The 19,749-nt window shown below is 39.5% G+C and overlaps 1 protein-coding gene across 2 annotated transcripts; it reads right to left on the reverse strand.

The window, feature by feature from the left end:
• Positions 1-448: 448 nt before the first annotated feature.
• LOC122842126 (protein FAM13B-like) lies at positions 449-18,828 on the reverse strand. Of its 2 annotated transcripts, XM_044135721.1 has the most exons (22): positions 18,541-18,828; positions 17,514-17,715; positions 17,174-17,383; positions 16,473-16,653; positions 14,445-14,619; positions 12,701-12,822; positions 9,072-9,293; positions 8,894-8,975; positions 8,536-8,636; positions 8,190-8,198; positions 7,815-7,872; positions 7,217-7,291; positions 5,936-6,128; positions 4,843-5,092; positions 4,585-4,717; positions 3,854-3,935; positions 3,263-3,498; positions 3,059-3,142; positions 2,867-2,968; positions 2,350-2,564; positions 1,731-1,832; positions 449-1,230 (listed from the first exon to the last, which is right to left on the reverse strand). In XM_044135721.1, the coding sequence occupies exons 1-22, from the start codon at positions 18,568-18,570 to the stop codon at positions 1,107-1,109; spliced, it is 2,988 nt and encodes a 995-aa protein (XP_043991656.1). In that variant the 5' UTR covers positions 18,571-18,828; the 3' UTR covers positions 449-1,106. The 2 variants fall into 2 exon arrangements, with proteins under 2 accessions (XP_043991656.1, XP_043991657.1); XM_044135722.1 differs by lacking the exon at positions 8,190-8,198 and having other exon boundaries at positions 18,541-18,814.
• Between the last annotated feature and the right edge of the window lie 921 nt (positions 18,829-19,749).

The following is a 19,749-nucleotide window of genomic DNA, read 5'->3' on the forward strand; positions in this document are numbered from 1 at the left end:
GATTAAAACCCGGACGTTAAATCGCGGTGGAATCCGAACCGTACTAATGCAACAATCTCTCCGTGTGTATCCACAAGGTCTTTAGGTGACAAACTGTGAGCAATTTATTAAATTGAAAAAAAAAAAAAAAGACGACAAAAAAAACAGCATGATGCAGTTCTGTGCAGCACGAGTGTTGAAACTGTCAGCACCTCCACCATATTTCATCATCACTGAAAAAAGAAAGTAGAACCATGAAATGTGTTTTTTGCAGAATAAATGTGAAAAAATATTTATTTTTATTGATACACTCACATATATATATATATATATATAGATATCTATATATAGATGGATATAAATACATAGAAAACTATATAAACCAGAAGTGCACAATCTCAAAAGCTCATATCCTTGTCAACATGGACATTTCGAGGGGAGGGGGCGACTTCATATAGGCGGGGGGGGAAGTAAATTTTCAAACTCAACTTGCACTATGACGCCTACGTTCACTGCATATGTTTCAAGATCAACATCTAAATCGAATGATCACAATTTAGATGACCTATGAAAATATGAATGCATATCGTAGCACAATGTAGTACGAAAAAAAAAACACGACATGCACAAACACTGCTGGATTGTCTTGCTGATTTCAGCTCATTTCATTCTTTTCTTTTTTCTCTCCATAAGACAGCACTTTGATAATGCAGTTCCCACATCAACTACGATGAAGGAAAACCTTTTTGGTATAAAGGAAGGAAGTGAGTAGTAAAGTGCTGTAATATAGATGAAGTCTTCACAAATTAGTTGAATGTAACTAAGGTTGCTGCATTGTTGACATGGCAACTGTGCTAAAATGGCTACGACAGGGTTATGAAAAAGTGTCCTAAATGGTGGGGATGAAAAAAATAAAAATAAAACAAAAAAAACACAGATCCAGATCCAGTGTTCATTCAGAGTGTCAGCGATTTTTGGTCATTCAGTTTTCTTCATGTAAAGTGCATTTACATTACAAGCATGGAATGAAACAAGACCCATCAGCATCAAAGTAATTAAAAAAACAAAAGAGTTGTGTTGAACTAAATAAAAAAAAAACAAAACAAAAAAGTCCCACTGTGAATAACTCAACTTGCTTTGGTTGAGTCTTGTTTACTGAGCAGAGCCTCCAGTAGGCGGAGCTTCGCCTTGAGGTTCTTGTACTGGCAGTACTCCTCCGCCATTGGTCCACGGTCCTCCTTCTGACAGACCCTGTTAGCGAGACACGCAGGTGAGACGATGTAAAAAACGGCAAAAACCTTTTCTTTTTCTATTTTCTTTTGTTTTTCGAAGTTTCGAAACAAAGTGCAGCAGCTTCCACGACTGGTTGATGGTCCCTATGTTGCCTTACTCAAATAGCTTTGTACGGTGTGTGTATTGTATTCATCAACTAACTGTATTTACTTTGGAGGACTAACATGTACAGCGCAAAAGGATGTGTACAGTTCAGAACAAACGTCTATCTCTGTCTCCTTCTTGAGCTCTCTCTGCTGGGTTAACGTTACATGGGTGTACATTACACTGTTGTACCATTGCGATGGTTTTTCTTCTTTTTGTGGATGTCTTTTGTTTTGTCACAAGGCAAAAAAAAAAAAAGAAAAAAAAAAAGAAAGAAAGCAACCAAATGTTCCAAGTTTATTAAAAGACTAAATAAAACGGAAATGCCAAGAAATGAGGAGGACCTGTGTGTTTTTCGTGTGTGTTGCTGCTACCTGCCGGTCTGTGCGTAGAAACGGTCTTCGAACTCTTGGAGGGTTAGGTGAAGTCGTCGCTTCTCCAATCGAACCATCCGGAGGTGATCTAGTAATTCTTGCCTGCACGAAGGAAGACATGTTACACACGAGCGTCAACGTGCATATTCTGTCATTTTAGTAAGCCAAAAAGATGCATGAATCGTGTCAACCATGAAACCTTCAGAGGTATCTCAGGTTTATTTAGTCAGCGGTTCAAAAAAAGCGATGATGTTAAAAGGTTAAAGTGGTGTACAAAACAAAACACTACTGGCTGCATCTTTTGTATAAAACGAATCCTAAAAACACAATGGTTGCAGCAAATATTTGTAAATAATATGAATATTCATCTAAGAGGCAAATATTCTTATACTTTATTTTTCCAGACTTACTTGGACTAGGGAAATACTTGAATCAAATCTCATATTAGACTGTGGGTCCCAAATAAACACCTATTCAAAGTGTTAAACATGCTCTTCAATTTCATTTTCGCTTAACCTGGAAATGTGACAACTGACCTTATGCAAACCTTATGAAAGCCTCTGGTTTGTTGTACACACACACACACACACACACACACCGGTATGCAGAGAAGCTGTACCTGGATGCTTCATGTAGTGTTGCCATAGTGATGATCTGTGCGTGGAAAGTCTTCCCCTCGTCCAGCGGAGACACCACCGGCGTTCCGGACATTTCCACAGACGATGTAAACTGGGGCTCCTCTGGCGACATGCACATAGGCGTTTTTAACCAAAGTGGCTCCTCTCTGGAGCTTTGCTGCTTAAAGTTCTCTTCATCGGAACCCTCCTCTTCCTCCTGGAGAAAAAAAATAAAAAATAAACAAAACAAAACACTACTTTACTGTAAAGAAGATGCCTATCCTTTAATCTGTTAAAACCAGCAGCTGCTGCATCATTATTCAACAGTTTGTCAACATCTAGCTATGTGCATACAGGCTGCAGTTTATGTAGCTCTCATAATGACCACTAGAGGGCGCAGAGACACTACTACTGGCAGCTGGATTTGTTTGAGAGAATTTCCTGAATGTCTTAGTGAGAATTTACGATCCGAGTGATGTTCTTTACACAAAAACATATTTTGCTTGCCCTGCGACTCACAATGGTTGTAATGGCTGCCGTGGAAGCGGAAGAAAGCAGCTGCTTGAGCAGACGGTACCGATCATAGAACGGTTTCATCAGAGTCCGTTGCTGCCGGGTGATCTGAAGTGGCACAAAGAGCATTGCTTTGTCACAAATGAATTAAAATTCTACACAAATTAAAAAGCAAAGAAGCAAAAAGTTTTGTCGTACTGGGCGTCCGTGCAGACCCTCAAAGTACAGCAGACACTTCTGCATGCAGGTCTTCTCTGTACTCAACTGGAAGTTGGACATGTCCTGCACAGAGAGGACAAAGCATAAAAAGCTTGCATCTATTTTAGCATCTTGTTCGACTCGAACTCTAAACGTAATGTAAAATAACTGTGTTAGTGATGGTAACGTTTCCACAGCACCGACCTTGATGCTGTCCGGCAAACCCAGCTCACTCCTCCTTTCCCTCAGTTGGTTGGTTATCAGGTTCACCGTTTCCTCCACGTTTTGCGTGGCGTTGCTGTTATTGTTGATTGGCTGAAGCTCGGTTCCTGTCGGCCCCGCCTCCCGCTGCGCTGCGCTGGTCCTGCAGGTTTCACCCGAGGGACTGAAACCTCCACGTCCCTTAACTCCTGACCCTTCAGACTGTGTCAGCTTTATTTCTGAAAAAGAAACAAGAAAAAAGAACAGATTTTGTTTAAAGTAAAAAAATATGTGTATATTTTAAGCGTTTGAACTAAAATATTTAAAAATACCACTTTGGACTTTAGAAGTCATAGTTTTCCATAAAACTTTAGATTTTTCTACAGACTTTCAGATAGGTTGATATCTTCATACAGTTGTTTTATAAATAGGTCTAGCTGAAAATATCGGCATTAGCATTAGCAGTAAAGTAACCAATATCGCTTCCAGGCGACTTTCTGCATAAATAACAACCACATCCACCCCAAAAGAGCAGCTTTCAAGTGAAAAAAATATTCCTCTCACTCTGGTCATCTGTAAGGTTTAATAACTGACCTTTCAGCTGCTTGCGGCTCCTGATGAGCTCCTTCATCAGTTTGGCCACTTCTGGATGAGAGGTCTTGTCATTATGTGCTGGCTGAAAGCATTAAAAGAAATGTGATCATTAACAGCAGAGCCGCTTTTGTTTTGTTCTGTTTTGCTAACCTGCTTTGTAAAAGATACTTTGTAGAACAAACTGTAGTTCTCCAGTTTACCAGCAGAGGGAGTCATTTGCTCGCTTTAAAGGGTTTTCGACACATTTTATTTTCAAAATTCAACTTTCTTCCAGACTCAAACGTATAAATCTCCTGCTTTTAAAACGTTTTAGGTCCAAGATATGGAATTGAACTGCTTTAACATCAACTGGGTCTAGGTTAAACAAATCATGAAACAAAATATGAGGGTTTTTGGAATGGTAAAAGGGCCATGGTACTGCTTTTTGGCATATGGACAAAAATAAAGCCACTTCATTTCACATTCAGTAACTTTTGGACTGGACTCTCCTACACTAAATGTAATTTTTTTTTCTTAAAGAACAGAAGAAAGGTTGATGTCTTGATATGACAAGCCAAAGACAAAAAGTCTTAACATAAATCAACATAATCAACTTCATCTAAGAAAAACAATAAAGGCTCTTCATAGATAAAGATTTGGCACCATGTCAAATTGTTGGGAAAACAGTTCCCTATGAACTGCATTTACAATTCTTAATTCTGTCCAGCTGGTTTGAGTTCATGCTTATGTACCTTGTAGTGCCTCTCTTGTTCAAAATGCTCCTCAAATCGCCTGATCTTCTTCCTGAGCGTGTGAATGTGTCTGTTGAGCGCCGAGACGGACACAGAACCGTCTTCTTGCTCTGCAGGGACGCTGCAGCGAGCCCTGGAGAGGTAAAGTCTGTTAATAACCCATGCTGCTTGCGATACACACACACACACACACACACACAAAAAGAAAACACCAACAAAACAATGGGAAATCTGCCCGAGCTGTCTCACTCGTCTCACATGCGTATGTGCTGCGAGCAGGGCGGCGACGGAGCCGTGTCGGGGTCGAGGTTGTAGCGCAGGCTGTGGCTGAGGCTTGGGCAACGCGGCGAGGGAACAGGGCAATCGCCGGGGGTAAAACAAGATAAGAGCGGGCTGGAGTAAGGGAGCGGTGGGCTCAGCAAGCTGCCTTCTCTCACAAGTCCTTCAGTACTGGAGGCGGAGGAGAGAGCGGAGACGGACTCTGACAGAGACGGAGGTGAGTGGAGCGCTAGAAGACAGGGAGCAAAGACAGCATATCATCTGAGACTTATAACAGGGGAAAAAAAATAAAAATTGTCTGGTGGGTCGAAGAACTGGTTCCGGAAAGGGAAATAGAGCAAATTAATAATAAATAAATAAAACACACAATTGTATTTACTGTTGAAATTTCTTCTGTCTTCAGCAAATATGTGGAAGGCATCACTCTCATTTCAAGTAGGTCTATTAAAGTTGGATTTAATAAAATATATGACTCTTTGCAGTAAAGATGAATATTAATGTGACTGGATTAATCTTCACGACTGGATGATACCCACTTTCTCTAAGGTCTGATTTAGATCTATTCAGATTTTTTTTAATAATTAAAATATGAGGAACTTAATTAAGACACTGTAGGAAAAAGGTAGTAGCTTAAAATCCAACATAAAATGAAAACATTGCATAATTATTCTGATTTATGTATCAAAATGTGTCAATGACCTCTGATTTTTTTTTTTTTAAGAGAATAAAAGCACATGCATTCTGATTAGCTCATAGTCCAAAAACAGAGTTTTGATGCGTTTAATGCATTTGAAAAAATCTGATTTTTCCCTATTTGACTTCCTGATCACAGATTAGACCGGATCAGGGTAAATTGTACATTCCGATCTCTGTCTGATTGACAAATGACTCTAGAAAAAAACCCGTTAAAACTGGAAGCACAGTTTTAGCCGATAAAATATTTAAAAAGTGTTTTTATTCTCTATGGGATTCACATTAATCTCACTGTGACAGTGGATTTGTCCCTGAAAGTCCAAACAATTCATTTGCAATCTTCCACCGCATCAGTATCACTTCACTGGTTCCGTCTTACTTTCTTGTGATGAGTCAACTGTGTGCTGATGCTGATGCTGATGCTGAGACGGAGACAGAGCCAGAGTTTGGTTCAAATGATGACCTTCGGAGGGAAAAGGCTGCTGCCGCGCAGGCGTGTCATCCTGAGCCGGGGGTTCTAATGAGTCTGACGAGGGTCTAGAGTCCAGGGCTTGGAGCTTGAGGGAAGGAGTCTGAAAACAGAAGCAGAACATCGTTCGGACAGGAAAATGACTGACGAGGTCGGGGAAAGGAGCGCAGCTGGCGGTCTTTGGCTCTTCACGTGAGCTTCAGGAATTTTCTGGAAGTCCTGGAAAACAAATCCTGTCCTTTGGTCGGAAACAGACTTTCGAAATTAGGTTAACTGATCGGTGAGACGGGGTGAGGGGGAGAGCAGAAAGCAGCTCTGTGTACGTGATCTTTGTAAAAAGAAGTCCAATCAAAGACGTTTCCCCTGCCGCTTCACAAAAGTTCCACAGCTGTACTCAAAGCGGTCTCCCCACCAGGCGAGCGGGTCGGGTTCCCGAGCTGCACCCGCATCCAGACAAGCATTCCCTGCCTCCCCTCGTCCACGTGTTTGTGTCTCCGCGAGCGCCTTCTGAGAATTTCTTAAATCCTTCCGACCGGCATTCCCGACACCTCTGCGGACGAGCAGCCTCCACATGGATTATTCATAGAGCACGGATGAAGGGGCGGCGGGGATATCGCTCGTGTTGCTGCGTGTCGTGTGGGTGCGTGCGCAGGGGAGGAGAGAGCTACTGTATGTGACGAGCCGTTTCCACGGCAACGTAGTCCGGCTGGGTTAAGAAGTCGATGCGGGGAGTCAGAATAACTGTTCGTGTATGTTCGGTGTGTGTGTGTGTGTGTGTGGATGCAGTTCGTTCTGACTCTGTATTGCAGGTTGAAGGAAAAAATAAAAAAATAAAAAAAAACTGAGCGAACAAGTGTTATCGTAAAACAAAGTCGTGTTGGACCACATATTTGATCTGACATCAGCAGCAGCGGCAGCAGCTATAGGCGGAGGTTCCCTTCACTCATCCTCCTCAGCGGTTCATTCATAAAAAAATAAATAAATAAATAAAACCAGGCTTGTGCGTCAGCCAGAGGAGGTGGACGGAAGTGAGGGGAGGGCAGCAAGTGAGGCTATTATTACAGAAGATAAACACCTACGGGCGGCCATGCACAAACACCCAGACACAGAAAATAACTCCAGGTATCACCTGTCCTTCTTTTACAATTCGTGGCACAAAAATAAAAGGGGCTGCGAGGAAGGAGAACTTACGTCATGGCGGCTGTCTGCGCCTCTGCAGGCACTATGTGTGTCAGAGGGACCACAGCATCCTCCTCCTTTGTTCTTCTGGAGGAAGAGAAAACTCCATCAGTAACAAAGCCATACGCATGTACAGAGCTGGAGAAAAAAATTAGCTTCTGACAGATTTATTAGATTTCAAAAGGGACCAAATGGGGGAAGTAACATGACTAAATTAGTTAAAAATTAGCTTAAAGGACGACAATGTTTTGAACCCTGATCTGAAACACAAAATGTATGCCAGAAAAAAAGTTAAACAACTACCTAAAAAACTGTCTGCCATTATTTTTGGATTTAACAAACAAAGGTAATTTCAGTCATCCTAACTGGCCTAAAACAGGAAACAACTGCTTTTAACAGCATTATGTATTTATGATCAAGGTATTCATTACAAAAAAAAAAAAAACCTTCAAGAAAAACACATATTTCTTGAAGTGAATTTTGTTTTTTTTTCTTAAAAAACCCCAAAACACTATCTTTTCCGTTGGATGTTCAAGCGAAACAATGCAAATCTGCAACTATAAACCGATTTCCAGACCACAGCCACTATTCTGTAGAAAAGCCAGTTTACCTTGTACTGGGACACCATCCCTTCATCTTCTGTCTTGCACTGTATGCAGCACAGTAGGCTAGAAAATAATAACAAGGAAGCACAATGAACTGAAGCTGAAAAACCCAATCAAATCGGACTGAGTGCCAGTGCAAAAAAAAACAACAAAAAAACAACAACAACAAAACAAAAGCCGGCTTCACAAATTGTGCGCCGGCTCTGGTTCTACCTCAGGCTACAGTCCAGGTACGTTTAATAGCAAGCAATGCATGGATCTGCTCATGAACATGGCTGAAAACGGATGTGTTTAGATCTGCAGTCGGGTTGTTAAACTATGGACTGTTTATGGCTCAAATGAGTGAGGCGCAACTGAGACGGTCGGTTCCTATGGCTTACCAAGGCGATCTGTGGAGACAAACAAGAGACAAAATCTCAGCGACCAGCCACACTAAGTCCATCTAATGCAGTTAGTCGGCCTGCTCCACGTGAGGCCCTGCAGCGGGTCAGTGTTAGCTGGACTGGAATCATGTCAAAGCCATGTCAATGAGCAGCGCTCTGCTCTGATAACCTACTTCTGAACTGAGAGGAAGAAAAATAACTCCAGTATCCATCTAAATACATCTGATACACTTTCACTGCTAAAAAAAAAAAAGAAAGAAAAGAAAAAAAGAAAAAGCAACTCACTAAAAAGTGATTCAATCACCATAAATACTCAAACCGAACTGGTGGCGTTTTATCTCACCTGTCTGGGAGCGGACTCTTTATTTGCATTTTGTTTTGTGATTCGCTCGACAAGCAGAGATCCGAATGAGGACAATTCTGTCTTGTGCTGCTGCAGGCGACCTGAAACAAACAAACAAACAAACAAACAAACAAACAAACAAAAAATTTTTTATCCATTTTTATTTTGTCTTGGACGTGAAAATTAATTTTCAAATAAAGTTTCATTTAACTCTTCCAGAATGTATATTGCTGAAGTTTTTCTAAAGTAATAATAATAATAATAGAAAAAGAAATTCTAGGAGTAATATTTAAGAGTGAAAGAATATGTATTGCTGAATGAGTTTAGACAGAGAATAGCAGAAGGAACAGATGCACACCGAAGAAGAGCAAACAAATCCGTCTTCTTCCTCCTGTTTCAGCTTTGATCCGGTGTTGGGCTGTGGTGCCTGTAATAAAATCCTGGTGAGATGAGGTGAATGAGTTACTAGTAGGGAAAACTTATTTCAGCAAAAATCTTCACGTGACCACTGGGTTAAAAAAAAACAACAAATTCACCGTCGCACGGCGGGCGCCGTTTCAGACGGTTTCGCCGGCGGTCGCCGAGGCTGGGCGGTCTGCGGCTGACGCCCTGGCAGCAGGTCAGCGTGATTGGAGAGAGCGCTGCCCGCCTCCGTTGGGATCCTGCCTTCCTGCAGAACCTCCCGGTTTGCAGTCGGCGCCTGAATGTCAGCGTTGACGTCAGAGCGGTTTTCACAAGCTGGCAGCAGTGTGTCAGAACTTCAAACGACAGAAATGTGAGAACAAACGAACAGGGAGAGAAAGACAAAAGGGAATCAGTCTGTTAGCAGATCGGCAACAAGGGGTTACTGTGTCTACTCCCACAGAAAGATGCAAGATCTAACAAGAAACAGATAAGGCCGAAAAAGTCAGCAATGTGCAGGAGTATCACTGTAAAGGGGTGAAAACATACACAGATAAAACACTTTTATGCATAATAAATTTCCACAGTAATTGTACAAAAAAATTATAATATTGTTGTTTTAAGACATTTTTCAAGTAATAATATTTATAATGATAGCATTTTAGGATAACTTCACACTGGAACTGTGACATACTTTAAATATCCAAAATAAAAATAACAACAATCAAAAACGATAAGTAAAACAGAAACACAAACCACACACAACCAAAGCCATGAATAAAATGGATTATGAAGTCTCCGTACACAAAATTGCAGTTTAAAGAACATTAATAATCAGAATAGCTCATTTTAATGTATCATTGCTTACTGCTACACATTTCAAGCTCTGATTTAATCTGGTCTGACACAAAAGAATTTATTCAAAAATTATGGTTGTAATTATGGGAGCAGAACCGAAAACGGCATGCTCACAAGAGAATGTAAACACAGTAAGCATGTATTAAAGTTTAACCTTAAAGATCAGAAAACAATTTTTGATCTAAATCTACAGGATAAAACGTCGCTTAAAGCTCTGCATCTCAGCACTAGATGAAATACAGAATCCATTCTGGCCCTCTTCAAACAACTCCAATCACACCCAAAACATAGTGATGAAAATGAATTAACAAATAGCCGAGGGTGTCGATAACACTTGCAGTGATAAATGTTCACTAAATCATCATAGATATTAGTCAGTTATTATCATACAGCAGATTTCTTTGCAGACAAATACCAGCAGCGTGCTCAGGATAGTTTTATCCACTTGTTCACTCACTTGCCGTGAACCGTCGATCCACAGTTGCCGTCGCCGACGCTGAAGCAGATCAAAGACGAGAACATTTCTCACAGAAGCCTAAAATGTAAGACAACAAGCAAGCAAGCGGCCTGCTGCTCTGGAGAAAAGAAAGGAGTGCGGAGACGTCAAAGGCTTAATGGTCGCAAAGTAAAGGGAAAAAAAAAAAAAAAAAAAAGCTCCGGAGGCAAAAACTACTGACCCAGTCGCTTTAGTTACTTCCCTGCACACACACTCTCGCCTGTGATGATAAAGGGGCCGGAGTTCAAAACTGCTCAATCATATTTAGAGTTAGCAGAACCGGCGCAGCACAGAGGCACGGACAGAAGTAGGTCAGAAAGGCCAACAGAGGACAGCACACACATCCGAGCACATTTACCACTGAGGAGAAACTCCTTCATCATCAAAGACCGAACCCACAAGGAATTAAGCTCATCTCACAAAATATGGTACATTTCTAGAACTGACCTCGGTAAGGACCACGGTGGGAATAAGTGAAATGAACGACGTCAACAAACCACTTAGTAAATACAGAACCTAAGTGAAACGCACAATTATACAGAGGAGAATCTGTGAATGAGAATTATGTAAATGTTGTTGATTCTAACAGCATAAGAATCAGAATAAGCAGAAGCATCAAGGTGACCCACATTTACAGCACCGGTCAGAAGTTTACATGCAACCAGCATAAGTGTCGGGATGACCCTCGGCGCACCTTTGACCCAAACTGAGCTATTTTTCTTATTTTAGCTTATGATTTGCAATATATGTTTCAGTTTCAAGGCAAATTTCATGAAATCTGATCAGGAGTTGTTTCAAATTATTATTATTTTTTTAACTACACCACCCTCTTTATTGCAATGGGTATAGAAAAGGAGATTTTCATAAATCCAAACATTATTTACCCTTGGCTTTGGTCCCATTGACCCCAATATATTTGATATACTGTAACCCTCACATATTATTATGCTGTCCAACCAGAATTGTGCGAGCCAAAAAAGTGATTTTTAGCTAACACGTGATTTTGACAAACCAGAATAAAATAACTACAGACCTCCAACTGATTTGATTTTTTTTAAAAAGAGAGAAAAAATAAGAAATGTAGGTGTATGATCTTGATTCTGGACAGCTTCTTTTTTTTTTTTTTTACATGGGAAATAAAAATGTGGAAAACAGAGATATTTCCTTCCTAATATTTACTCCAGCTATCCAATTTAACGCCCTGGGTGAGCCGAGGAAACCAGCCAAACATTTGGAAAGAAGCAGCATCTCTCTCCTGCAGAAGCAGATGAGCGTAGGAAGCTGTTGATGAAAAATGATTGATATTTGCCCCATGATGACTCAAAAACAAAGGCAAAGCATAACACTGGCCTTCTTTCACACTCTGCTTCTGCTGCACCTGGCCACTCTTTGTCAGCAGACATGTCTGATTACACAGCTTAGACTGAAACACATGTAGGTGGAATATCCCTTTGAGTCCATTGTGTATAGGACAAATTTATAATTTACAAGTGTGGGAACCAATCCTGGAGAAATGTTGCATTTTAAAATCTACACGTTATTTGAGTTAACATATATTTGACTGTGCTTGTTCTGCTTTATATGTAAAAGGAAAAACAAACATAAAATGAGCGTGAGGTGTGAAGAAACAACAAACAGCTGTCTGCTGATTGGCTGGAATGCACAGACCTGCAACATCGTCATTCTTTGAGTGTCAGACGGGGAAAATTACACTTTCAGGGCGTAATCAGCTGCATGTCCCAATGCCTCAAACAACAGACCGGATGACTCATCTGTTCAGAGGCTACATTTGAATCAAACTTCCAGCTAGTTGGGTATCAAACATCGAAACTATTACATTTCTCACTTGAAATTGCCCTTTCACTTGGAACAGTCAGCCAGACGGTTTCATTTTACTTCCGTTACAAAACAATGAGGACACATATGCTTAAATGTCAGTTATGAAAAAGCATCCGAATGCCTGACGCACAAACGCAACACTGAGAACAGATGTTAAATATCAACTTCATGTCTCTAATACACCCTCACAGCCTTCAAGAAGAAAGTACGATAGACTAAAGATGGCTGTTAGATACAATTTTTTGACGAGGTGTATTAATATAATTGTGGGTGTGGAAACAATAGTTAATAATATTGTGTTCCTACTAACTACAATAAATCAGTCTACTCTAAGATTGATGAAAACCAAGTTGCTTAAAGCTTGTTATGCAAGAGATTTTTCTTAAATGTTATTTGTCTTACTAAAACTTTAGGAACATTTAGGTGATTATCAATGCAGAGTAGTTCTTTCTTATTTAATTAAATCATCTATGTTTTAAATTAATGAAAGAAACTCTACTTTCTTTAATTCATTTTGGACCAAGTCACAGCAAGAATCAACCCATCCATCCATAGAGAGATGAAGAGTACCTTTTGAGTTTTAATTGCATCTGCAGAGTTAGTTCAGAAGCAAAGCTCCCAGATATTGAAGCGATCTCCTCCTCCAACGTCTCCATGCAGCTGTTCTCGCACTCACAGCTGCGGGGTAGGACCTGCCAAAACAGGTAACACTGACATTAATAAACTCGTGGCAATGTTCGAGATGTTGCTTACGGGAACAGGCGGATTCGTTTTCCGCAAACACAGCATACTGTCCGTTTCTGCACAATGAGATAAAAACTTTTCTTTCTTTCCAGAAATCGAATCGGCAACACATTACTCAAAAGTAATACAATTTACGCCACACACACAAGTTTTAAGAAAATTACAAAAACAGTTTAGAAGCAGTGACATTGTTCAAAAGAAACATGTTGATCGTTTTTGAGAAGTGCTCCAAATAATTCCAATGAAATCCGATCTGACGTGTTGAGCTCAGACTGGAGCAGATTCCATGATAAAGGAGCAAGAACACTGAATGTTTTTCCTTTGAACATGTGGAACACGCAAAAGAAGAATGTAGTCAGATGGTAAGGAATGGGCAGTGGTAGGTTGTTGTAAAAGAGAATTTAAGCGAGCTGGAGCAAAGCCACGTAGAGTTTCATAAATCAGTATCATCAAGTGATTGTAACTCTTAAAGGAGGCCATTCAGCTTTCGATTACAACTCATAATGATGTGCCTGTTACACACTGATAGACATTCATATGTAAAACATCTCTATAAACCAGAAGTGGTAAGAAGGTTGCTGATACCAACTTACAAAGGAGCTTATTGAGGCGACGCTGTTTCTCCTTTCATGTTGACCGACACTATAATTGTAATGATTACGCATACCTTTATGACCACTGAAAGATGAAAAAAAAAAAAATGTTTATGCTTAGCAGACAGGCTACATGAGGCAGCATGTTGACGTTTTGATGTCAAGCACTACAATTACAGCGAGTCTGACGAGCTTCAGTGCAGAACTGTCACTTCACTGTGAAGCACAACGTATCAAGACACAATATGGGAAGAAGGCAAGCTGGTACACGAGGAGGACCGACACAATGCACAGATGGTCATAATGTTATGCCTTATCTCGCACATCCTTGGTTCTCCAACTGTGCCAAGGAGCGTTAGTCGTAGTTGGGTTGTTTTTAGTAGTACAGGACCCAAAATAGAACATTTAACCATGACATAAAGCTTATGAACTAAAAAAAAACTCTTTCATCTGGAAATTGTTCATCAGAAGCTCAGTCGTGAAAGTTCAGAGCTCTCCAGGTACAAACTGTAGTGGATGACAATGAACCAACAGGACAAGTTCTAGTGGTTAAGAACAAAATACTCTTTTAACACTGAAGTCAGTATTTGGATTTAGGAATGACATCGGTCCCTGCTCAAATATCAGAAAGCAGTGGGATTTAGTAACTAAATCAATGTTAAAGCTAAAAACTCTATTTCCATGCAGTTTTGAATTTCATCTGCATAGAGACCACTTTAAAGTCAGGGTTGGTGGGGAAACCTCAGAGTTTCCCACTTGAGATTCTGACTTCACAGGACATTTCTTTGCTTTAGTTCAAAAATGAAATTTAGAAAGTTTCACTCCTAAGTCACGCACAAATAAAAAGGCTACATTGTTCCCTCGAATCAATTAAGAACCACTGGCACGTTTATTTTTATTTTTTTCTAAGTTGTGCTAAAATAACGCTTCTAAAGTCCTGTCAAGATAATAGTGTTTGAGCTCAAAATGATCCACACCTCAAAATGTGAAAGAGCAGAGAGAGCAGGAGGAGGAGGTGAGGAAGAAGTAGCGGATGGGGTCATCGAGCTCTCTTCTTTGACCGGAAGGAGATCTGGTTGGTGTCTGAGAAGGTGGAGCAGCAGGGCGTTAGACACACTCTGCTCCTCAATGACGCTGGGCCCTGCTGAAACACTGCATGAAGAGGGGAGAGAGAAACAACAGCACAACGTCACTGTCAACGCTACAACATTCAAAATGGCTATTTAAGTTACAAACATAGTGGTAAAGATTGCCATCTAGTGGCCAGAGGCACAAACAGCACTGTACTGAGAGGAACAGATTAAGCGCAACAGAAAGCACGGGGTTGCAAGTAACGTTTATTTTAACTATCAATTATTCTGATAATTAATGAACTGAATAAAAAAACTGTATTAATTTATTAATAATTTGATAGCACAAGGTGGCTAATTTGAGATTTTTATTTATTTATTTATTTTTACATATTTGTGAAGCTATATATATATATATATATATATATATATATATATATATATATATATATATATATATATATATATATATATATATATATATATATTAAGTTTGGCTTAATTACTGCTCTGAGGTTTTTTTCTACAATTTGCCTTTTTCTGAGTCTGAATACTAAAATTAACGATTAATCAGTTACTGAACTAGTTGACAATTATTGCAATAATCGAATCATTACAATTAATTTGATCATTTCAGCCCTATTCATCAACTCATATCAAATTGGCCTACCAGCTAAGATTTATTTCCAACACGTTGTTCTGTTGATCAAACAGAAGCTATTAATTTAAAATCAGTTCAATCCCCTTATGCAAAAATAAAAAATTAAAAAGATCTAAAGGGTGGTGGGAGTTAAAACGCAGAAAACCTAAGCAGGAACAGATGTGTTTGCACGGCAGACAAATCATTTTGAAGTCTATCACTTGTTACATCACAGAGACATATGAGAGGAAGTGGCTGTCTATGAAGACATTTGGGAGGCAAATATGGAGGAGTTATGGGGCGCAGACTGTGTCACTGGAGCTGCCACCAAGCACATATGTTCCAGTGTTGGCATACAGAGCCTGCCTTCCCTGATTAGACTATTGAAATCTTAAATTAGACCAGAGAAAATACATTTTCTCAGTCCAATAAACTGCCATAACTCCTTTTTTATTATTATTGAAATGAATTGAATAAATAAAACACTATATTTGTCTCCCAAAGCCGTTCACATTTTTCGCAGAAAGCAAAAATAAACAGCTTAATTCACAACCTTCAAACCCACACGGTTTTTTCCAGACTTTTTTTTTTTTCCAGTTACCCAAACTCTGACGATTCTCGCCAGTGGCTACGATGAACATTTTCCTCTCAGACCCTGGCCTTTATGCGATGACTAACAAAACAACTAATACAACAGAGATCAAAGAATGACGAGTCGGCCTAAACTATAATGAGTCCTTTCTACTGTCACGAAAGCACAGCAGTCACTAGTTGTATGAGGCTCCATAGAGACTTGGCTTGTTTACAGTTCAGTAAACAGGAAGGGAGAAGCAACAAGCAAACTCTTGAAGACCTTGTTGATATCTGTAAGTCGTTTTTCTGCTCTGCCATGCTCTGCATTACAAGCCACAGATCACACCCATTTCCTATGAGGGGGGGTGAACTCGACTTCACACGACAAACACTCGGCAGCAAAGCGTTTGAACTATGCCACATACACAGAAGGCTGCTTTCATGAGGAACTTTTTTTTTTTTTTTTCTGCACTGCAATCTACCAGAATTACAAACATATGTGTGACAGAAACATCCACCACAGACAGCACTGCTGGTCTGGTTATATGTATTTATAACAAGTAACAAAGTAACAGGTCTAGATGCTGAAACAATGTACTTTGAACTTGAAATATTAACAAACAAAAAGAAGGCTGAGATAAATTACACCATTTGGTCAAAACTTAACTCATGCTGAATTCATGTCTCCTATCACAATTTTAGGGAAAAAGGAAGCAACTTACTGAAATACACAAGGTCCGAAGACGGTAGCTAGATTTTCCATAGGCATGTGGTTGCACTGACTCTGAGAGGCCACTTTCGACAGGAAGTGGAAGAGGTAAGAGAGAACATTGAGGCTGAAATCAGGCAGGAGGGAAAGATTTTCTCTCAGTCTTTGGTTCAGCTCTGGCTGATGTGTACACTCTAAAAACATGCAGAAACATTGAAAATTGATTAGTTTCCCTGGTAAAGATGAGTATAAAGCTTTAATTTAACTAAGTTTTATTTAAGTGGAATCTCCCATAGCAACCAGGGCCAATAAGATTTGACCAGCTTAGAACGCACGGAGAAACAGACCTCTGACCATTCCTCCTTCCAAAATCACTGCAGGTAATTCATAAAACTGGATCCTATTTATTTTTTTTATTTATTTTTTTCAGACCAAAGCACATGGATCCAGTAAATCTTGGCATGTTTAGACAAGTATCACATTTCTTGTAGCCATTTCCTCATATTTAAACATCGGAAAACACATCTGGACACATGAATGACGTGGTTTTTACAGCTCGGCGCAACAGGAAGTCACTGATGACTTCCTGATCAATTCAAATACCTGAAATATAAATGATTTACATCTGAAGCATAAGAAACACATGCTCATACACACACAAATAGTGAAAATTTAGTAAAATGTATAAAAGTCATTTGTCATCCTCTAAAGTACCCTTTAGGCTGAGAACCAGCTGTTTGCGATGCGGTTCAGGAACTAAAGGCGTGGGCAATTCCCGCAGGAAGAGCTTGAGTAGAGAAGCTACTGTGGTGACGTCGCCCAATTGGTCCAGTTCCACTTTCTTTCCCTGGTCCAACTGTTCCTGCAGATGCCTCACACGTACTAAGGACCCACACAAACGAAACAGACCCCTGTGTTGCAGTCCTAAAATAGGGAAAACATAATCAGTCACAACACATACGGATGATGCTTGAGTTAAATGTAATTTTTTTATTTTATTTTTTTAAAAAGGGGGTGAATATTTAGTTAAGAGACTCAGAAGGGCTCTACGTACCAAACGTTTCCAAGAACTCCACCATGTCTCTTAAGACAAGAGGTATCCCACTGACCATCTGCCCGTCCTCATTTAGCTTTTCCAAAGCAACACCGAATACACACCCTGGTGGTTTTCCAGGAATTGGAACATGTGCAGGAACTGTGTGTTCTGGGCAGACTTTAGAGTTGGGTCTTATTATTTTCACTGAAGATAATTTGTTCTGCAGCGAGAAGAGAAATTAACAGCGGGAGATCTCATTTATTGTATTAACGTTAACAAACACCAGAAGTAGCTTAAAAAAATTGTCTCGGTTAAATATGTTATCATTTTACACTTACTTTGATTTTAGTATAAATATCTGAGTATACTTACAAGAATTCATCTAAATGTAAAACCTTTTCCGGACTCAAATTTGCTTCCACGTCTATTTTTTTTCCAACAGTTTATAATTGGTAAGAAAACCAAAGTTCACAAAAATTCAATTTACTGTGGATTTCTTTCAAGTAGATCAGGATGGATGGACAGAAACCTTATAGGCTATAACACCTTGGACCAGAGACAGAAGTTACAATATTGTAATTATCTTTTCTCCTCCCTTCTATACCTATGTAATGTAGAGTATTATAAGTAATATTTTTTCAAAGGTTCGTTGTTTGTTTATCATTTAGAATTCATTTTGGTTTTACATTTTCATATAACTTATTGAATAAAAGTGAAGAATGACAAAGTAATTTGATAATAATTTTATTAGTATGTAGATTTGTTTTCTTTTTTCCTTTCATTACTGACCCTTAAAGATAACGTAACCTGAAACTTTCTTAAAAGTAACGTCAATCTCCAGAACTACAAGATATTTGAAACAAGTCCATCCTAGAGTGCCTGGCAACATGACACAGACGTTGCGTGATCAAAAAAAAAAAAAAAAGAAACGCATTCAGGGACCCACTGAAAAAAGGAAAACTGTACAAAATTAAGCCGCACTTGCTACATAATGACGTAGGAAAGCCTTTAGTAGTAGAATAACACACTGAATGTGTGAACTTACACACGAGGATAATGAAGCGCTTGCGCCCATTTTTCAGCTCAGCGGACTGGAACTGCTCTCCGCCTTTGAGTTGTAGTCGGATTTTCATCTTGTCCAAATGAATGCTCCGCTTGCAGAAACTTTCGAAGATTCGCGACTAATCGTTGCCATGGTCTTCACATCCCGCCGGCTGGATAATCCCAAATCTATATATATATGTATATATAAAAAGTTATTTTAAGGAAGCCTTTTTGGCTCAGTATCCTCCTGCTAACTTCGCTGGCAAATTGTTTACGTTACAAGTCACGTGGTACACGGTCGCTATGGGAATTGCTAAGGGCAACAGTTGAGTGGCTCAGGATGCTCAAGTTGAACTTCTGTAGAAATGGTTTCCATCATGCTTGCCGTGTTTGGCCAGTGTGGTCAGCAGCACATTTTACATAAGACAGAAGTTTTTAAATTTCGACTCCATTTGATTAAAATGAGAAATAACAGATAAACCTGGTGTTAAATTGTTCCGGCGAAATAGTTTCATAATACTACACGAATGTCTTGCCTCAAATTTCTAGATTTAGCAATTTACTAAATATTCAGAAAATCTAAGTGCAAATCATTATTCGCAACTTTATTATTAAATAAAATTATAACACTGAAAGTCTTCACTGTTTGTTTCCTTTTGCAGCATCTTGATTCATGTAGATCAGCAATTGTTTCATATTAAGCTGCGTGTGTCAAATCCAGACAAAATTTTATTTGTTTAGAAAAATTAGTAATAGTAATTTTTGGGTGCCTTTTTAGCCCCCTGTACCTCAATACTATTAAATAAATGACAGAGCTAGAAATCAAGTTTGCAATCAGCATGGTAGTAAAAAATTTAAGCAAATAGGGATGCAAAAAACATGTAACTCTAAACACACCATTCCCCACTGTAAAACATGGTGATGATGGCAGTAATGTGCTTTTGGAGGCTTTTCTTCAGCAGGAACAAGTAAGTTGGTCAGGGATAACAGTGAGTTACACAAAGCTACATACAGGGCAATCATGGAGGAAAGCCTGTTACAGGCCTTCTGTAGGTTCACTTTTCAGCAGGACAGCAACCTTAAACATACAACCAGTTACAATGGAAAAACTCATTGATAATGTGACAAACTTGAAAATTGCTTTTCAGTGAGGTTCTCCATCAACATTTGGGGGTTTTTGCCGCATTACACTCTGTTAAAATTGATATGA

This window comes from Gambusia affinis, linkage group LG13 (genome assembly GCF_019740435.1).
Source record: "Gambusia affinis linkage group LG13, SWU_Gaff_1.0, whole genome shotgun sequence".
Taxonomy (NCBI): Eukaryota; Metazoa; Chordata; class Actinopteri; order Cyprinodontiformes; family Poeciliidae; genus Gambusia; species Gambusia affinis.